This window comes from Hylobates moloch, unplaced genomic scaffold (assembly GCF_009828535.3).
Source record: "Hylobates moloch isolate HMO894 unplaced genomic scaffold, HMol_V3 SCAFFOLD_12, whole genome shotgun sequence".
NCBI classification, from domain to species: domain Eukaryota; kingdom Metazoa; phylum Chordata; class Mammalia; order Primates; family Hylobatidae; genus Hylobates; species Hylobates moloch.
Genome location: NW_026652287.1, coordinates 46922322 through 46927829, shown reverse-complemented (window position 1 = coordinate 46927829; position 5508 = coordinate 46922322). Strand labels below are relative to the sequence as shown.

General features: G+C 56.3%; 1 protein-coding gene across 3 annotated transcripts in view; it reads right to left on the bottom strand.

Moving 5' to 3' along the window:
• ZSWIM4 (zinc finger SWIM-type containing 4) overlaps nt 1–4907 on the bottom strand; it is a 41353-nt gene extending 36446 nt beyond the window's left edge. For 2 of the 3 annotated variants that reach the window (XM_032169911.2, XM_032169913.2), the window contains exons 1-2: nt 4550–4907; nt 247–448 (exon numbers count right to left, since the gene is read on the bottom strand). In XM_032169911.2, the coding sequence (XP_032025802.1) occupies nt 247–448; nt 4550–4702 (355 nt within the window). In that variant the 5' untranslated portion in view covers nt 4703–4907. The remainder of the gene's footprint in view (nt 1–246; nt 449–4549) is intronic. The other variant, XM_032169912.2, reaches the window with a different exon arrangement.
• Between the last annotated feature and the right edge of the window lie 601 nt (nt 4908–5508).

Here is a 5508-nt window from a genome sequence, read left to right as displayed (position 1 = left end):
GAACCCGGGAGGTGGAGCTTGCAGTGAACCGAGATAGTGCCACTGCACTCCGGCCTGGGCGAAAGAGCAAGACTCCGTCTCAAAAAAAAAAAAAAAAAAAAATCTTGTACAATCCTATCTGGGCCTCGAAGCCTGAGGTCTGTAACCTCCCATCTCCTGGCCTCAGGCCTCCCTCCAACTCCCCCATTTCCAGGCCTAGTATGGACCTCCTGGCCTCCCCAGCAGGAGTGGGGGACAAAGACTCACCCACTTGCAACACACGGTCCACGGCCCCACTCTGGAGCAGGTGCAGCCCGCGGGTAAAGGGCACCCGGGCGTCATGCTCGCCCTCTGGGGGCGGGTAACCCAGCGAAGAGTACATACATATTTCCCGTTCACTGCGTGGAAACGACCAAAACACGATGCGCTTCTGGACCGGCTCAGGCACCCGGGAGAACCGCTCCTCCACCTGTAGGAAGGGCCAGTGGGTTAGGAGCCCGGGGTTGATGTAATCCCAGCGCTCTGGGAAGCTTAGGTGGGAGGATCGCTTGAAGCCAGGAGTTCGAGACCAGCCTGGGCAACATAGAGAGGCTCCCATCTTTACAAAAAAACTGGCCGGGCACGATGGCTCATGCCTGTAATCCCAGGACTTTGGGAGGCCAAGGCAGGCAGATCACCTGAGGTCAGGAGTTCAAGACCAGCCTGGCCAACATGATGAAACCCCATCTCTACTAAAAATAAAAAAATTAGCCAGGTGTGGTGGTGCGTGTAGTCCCAGCTACTCGGGAGGCTGAGGCAGGAAAATCGCTGGAAACTGGGAGGTGGAGGCTGCAGTGAGCTGAGATCGCGCCACTGCACTCCAGCCTGGGTGACAGAGCAAGACTGCATCTCAAAAAAAAAAAAAAAAAGATACAAAAAAAATAAAAAAAATTAGCCAGGCATGGTGGCATGCGTCTGGAATCCCAGCTACTTGGAAGGGTGGGGCAGGAAGGTCACTGGAGGCCACGAGTTTGAGGCTGCAGTGAGCCAAGATTGCACCAGCGGCACTCCAGCCTGGGCAACAGAGCAAGATGCTGTTTCAAAAAAAAAAAACGTCGGGGCAGTGGCTCATGCCTGCAATTCCAGCACTTTGGGAGGCCAAGGCAGGTGGCGCGCTTGAGTCCAGGAGTTCGAGAGCAGCCTGGCCAACATGGCAAAACCCCTTCTCTACTAAAAATACAAAAATTAGCCAGGCGTGGTGGCATGCACCTATAATCTCAGCTACTCGGGAGGCTGAGGCACGAGAACCACTTGAACCCGGGAGGCGGAGGTTGCAGTGAGCCGAGATTACGCCATTGCACTCCAGTCTGGGCCACGGAGCGAGACTCTGTCTCAAATAAATAAATAAATAAATAGCCGGGCGCGGTGGCTCACGCTTGTAATCCCAGCACTTTGGGAGGCTGAGGTGGGCGGATCACGAGGTCAGGAGATCGAGACCACGGTGAAACCCCGTCTCTACTAAAAATACAAAAAATTAGCCGGGCGTGGTGGCGGGCGCCTGTAGTCCCAGCTACTCGGAGAGGCTGAGGCAGGAGAGGACTTCATGACCAAATCCCCACTGCACTCACCTGGTGACAGACGAGACTCTGTCTCAAAAAAAAAAAAAATAAATAAATAAAAATAAAAAAAGAGAGAAACCGAGGCTTGAATCCTAGCTTTACTATTTAGGAGCACTGTGACCTCAGGCAAGTCACTTGGCCTCAGTATTCTCAGGTGTAGAGTGGGGAGGTCCATGGCACCAACCTCTTGAGGATTGTGGAGACTAAATATGCGTTATGGATGTAAAGAGCTTAAAGAGCTTACAATAACACCTGGCCCATAGTTAGCATTCTAGAACTTTCTTGCGGTTTCCCTCCTGGATCCTCCTAGCTGCAGGGTCTTGGGATTCTGGTGTAAGATCTTCCCACCCACCAGGCTTTGGTGGAGCAGGAAGAAGTTAGAAAAAAGTGATAATAATGATTAAGGTGCCCATCTTGGCTGGACACCTGTAATCTCAGCACTTCGGGAGGCTGAGGCAGCAGCATTGCCTGAGCTCAGGCGTTCCAGACCAGCATGAGCAACATAGTGAGACCCCATGTCTACGCACACACACAAAATTAAAAATTAGCCAGATGTGGTGGTGTGCGTCTGGAATCCCAGCTACTCAAGAGGCTGAGGCAGGAGGACTGCTTGAGCCCAGGAGTTTGAGGCTGCAGTGAGTTATGATTGCGTTACTGTGCAATCATTGTGTCACTGGGCTACTGAGCAAGGCTCTGCCTCAAAAAAAAAAAGAAAAGAAAAGAATGCACACACTATGCTGAACGCTTTATGTATGTAATTTCCAAATTCTCACAGCCACCTAGTGTGTGCTTGTCCAACCCACGCCCCACGGCCCTGGCCCAGGATAGCTTTGAATGCAGGCCAACACAAATTCGTAAGCTTTCTTAAAACATTATTAGATACGTCTGGGTGTGGTGGCTCATGCCTGTAATTCTAGCACTTTGGGAGGGAGGCCAAGGCGGGAGGATCACTTGAGGTCAGGAGTTTGAAACCAGCCTGGCCAACATGGTGAAACCTCATCTGTACTACATATACAAAAATTAGCTGGGCATGGCAGCCCACACCTGTAGTCCCAGCTACTCAGGAGGCTGAGGCGGGAGAATTGCTTGAACCCAGGAGGTGGAGGCTGCAGTGAGCCGAGATCGTGCCACTGCACTCCAGCCTTGGCAATAGACTGAGACTATGTCTCAGATAAATAAATAAATAAATAAATAAATAAAAAGATTTTCTTTTCTTTTCTTTTTAAGCTAATCAGCTATTGTTAGTGTTAGCGTATTTTATATGTGGCCCAAGACAGTTCTTCCACTGTGGCCTAGGGAAGCTAAAAGATTGGACACCCTTCATGGCGCATTGATACTAAATCATGAACCTGTTTTATTGCTGGGAGAATGAGACTCAGTGGGATGAATTCACTTGTTCAGGGTCCCAGAGCTGTGAGTTGTTTCAACTCCTAAGACAGACTCTGTCATTCCTCAGTTTCCCTTCCATGCCCCATCCCTGGGAAGGGGCCCCAGGAGAGGAGGGGGTGTCCTGGCCACCGCTGTGGGCTCTGGGCAATGCAGTGAGCTGGCTGAGCCTGCCTTCCAATCTGGACTTGCTATTCCCTGGCTGGGTGACCTTGGGCAAGTTTCTCAACTTCTCTGTGCCCCAGTTTCCTCAAACTGGGAACAAGAACAATCGCCAAAGGGCTGCAGAGGATTCCATGAGCTTCTGTGGGTCAAGAACTCTGAGGGCTCGGCTTGGCCAGGGCAGGTTTGTGGGAGGCTCAGAGATGGTTTTCAGATTATTGTGTGTCTCACATGCAATGAAGGGGCAGGGGCCCTCCTTTGCCCCCACTCCACCTGGGTTTCTAGGGGAAGTGGGAGAGGCAATGACCAGCCCAGGCCTCAGGGACAGTTGGCAGATGACTAAGGAGGGATTTTCCAGTCCATGAATCAGAGCCTACCCATCCACACTTGGCCCAAACCCATCCGTCCAGGCCGACTTCCTAACTCCAGAGAGGCTGGGCAGGAAAGAACACCCCCTGAAGCTGGACAGAGGATAGAGCCCGAGTGTGCTTCCTGTTCAAGTCTGGGCCATGTCTCCAACTCCTTGGGGGCCCACACTGAAGCCGAAAAAGGGGACTTAAAGGGCCCCAACTCTGGGACATCCTGGCAGTGCCCCCAGAAGCCACAGAAGAGAGGTTCTAGGTGCACCTGTCCAGGGACCACGACCCAGGCTCCGCCCCTGCTGTTTTCCTCTGGGAAGGGATAGGATAGGTCGGGGGATGAGTGGGGGAGAAGGAGGGACCCTGGCATTTGAGTAATCCCTGCTGCAAGTCAGGAGAAGCTGGGCAGCCCCGAGAGAGGAATCTGGAGGAGAGGGGTCCCCAAGGAACAGGTGGAATCTGGAGGCTTGAGGGCAGGAATGAATGGGGAAAAAAGGGGTGTCTTGAGCTGGAATCTGGAGAGATGGGGGAGTTATTTACTTGGGGTGTAAAGTAGGGATCTGAAGAGCAGGAATGGGGTAGTGTGAGTCTCTAGAGGCTACGATGGAGGGAGACAGGGTGTCCCCAAGCGGGGGGCTGAAAAGAGGATTGAAGACTGAATGGGGTGCCCTGATTGGCGAATAAAGATGCAGTAGGAAAAGAGGGGTACCGTTGGGGGATAAGGTGGGACAAGAGGGGTGCCCAGGGTTGTAGGCGGACCATGGGGGCCAGATCTCAGAGATTTGGGGTTGGTAGGAGAAGAAGGAAGTGTCCTGATCTGGGATCTGGGGCGCTGAGGGGCAGAGATGGCAGAGAAAGGATGGGGGTGGGTTACTGCGTTCGAAGGACAGAAACAGGAGGATGAGGGAGTGTTTCCAGGCAGGGTTAAGGGTCCTGGGGGTGGAATCTCAGGGGGTGTCTCTGATTGGGGTAGCTCTGGAGTCTGGGGATTGGGGAGGAGGAGAAGACAGGTGGGGAAGGTGCTGGGGGTGAGTCCCTGCCCCCGCCCCCTTCCCCCGCGGTCACCTGCTCGAAGGCCCAGCTCTCGGCTACCCGCTTGGCGCTGAGGTCCAGCAGCGCCTCGGGCCGGCCCCGGCCACGCGCGGCCCCGGCCCCGGCATCGCGCTCCTCGGGTCCCGCGGGGCAGCCCCGGCTCCGCTTGGCCGCGGGGGGTTCCATCCGGCCCGGCCGGGGCCAGGGCCGGGGCGGGGCCTCTTTGGGGGGCTCGGTCCGATGCCCGCTCCGCTTCGCCGGCTCCTACGCCCCCTGCCCGCCTTCCCGTCTGTCCTCTGCGCTCGGCCGCCCCGGGGCCCCTGCCGCACCCACCCCGACCCGCGCCGGGCCGGCCGGGTGATGCGGCCCCTTTAAGACTCTTCACAACAATGAAGCTGCTTCGGCCGCCGCTTTAGCTCGGCCGTCGTCCCGCCCCCGCCGCCGGTCCCCATTGGCCCCTCCTCGGCCTCCTCGGCCCTCCCCCACCATTGGCTGCGCTGCCAGACCCGTGTCCAAGCCTCGCTGCTCACTCGATGGCTGCGATGCCAGTCTTTTCTTGTTTACCCAACCACAGCGCACAGCGAGGGGCGCTGTCAATCACGGGGCGCCAGAGGCCAATCAGAGCGGGAGGACCCCCGCGGCCCAAGCCTTATGCGGAGTTTCGGGGCGGGCCCAGGGTTCATTCACAACATTCCTCCCCCGCCTCCCTTGGGCTGGACTGCGCGCCCCGGGCTTCTGGGGCTGCGCCCACACACGGCTTTGTTTACTGAGGGTCGCTTCCGGGCGCCGCGAGGGGACAATCAACATAGCCTGGCCGGTGAGCGAGACGGAGCAGCGGGTTCCCTTGGCAGTGGCTCAGTCCCTCGTCCCTCCCAGCTGTGCGACCCGAGAAACTCACTCAACCTCTCTGGGCACCGGGTCAAGTTTTGGTTCTTGTAGGGGCGGAGGGGTCGCAGGCTCACTGAGGGAGCTCATGCGTGCCGTGGACCCCC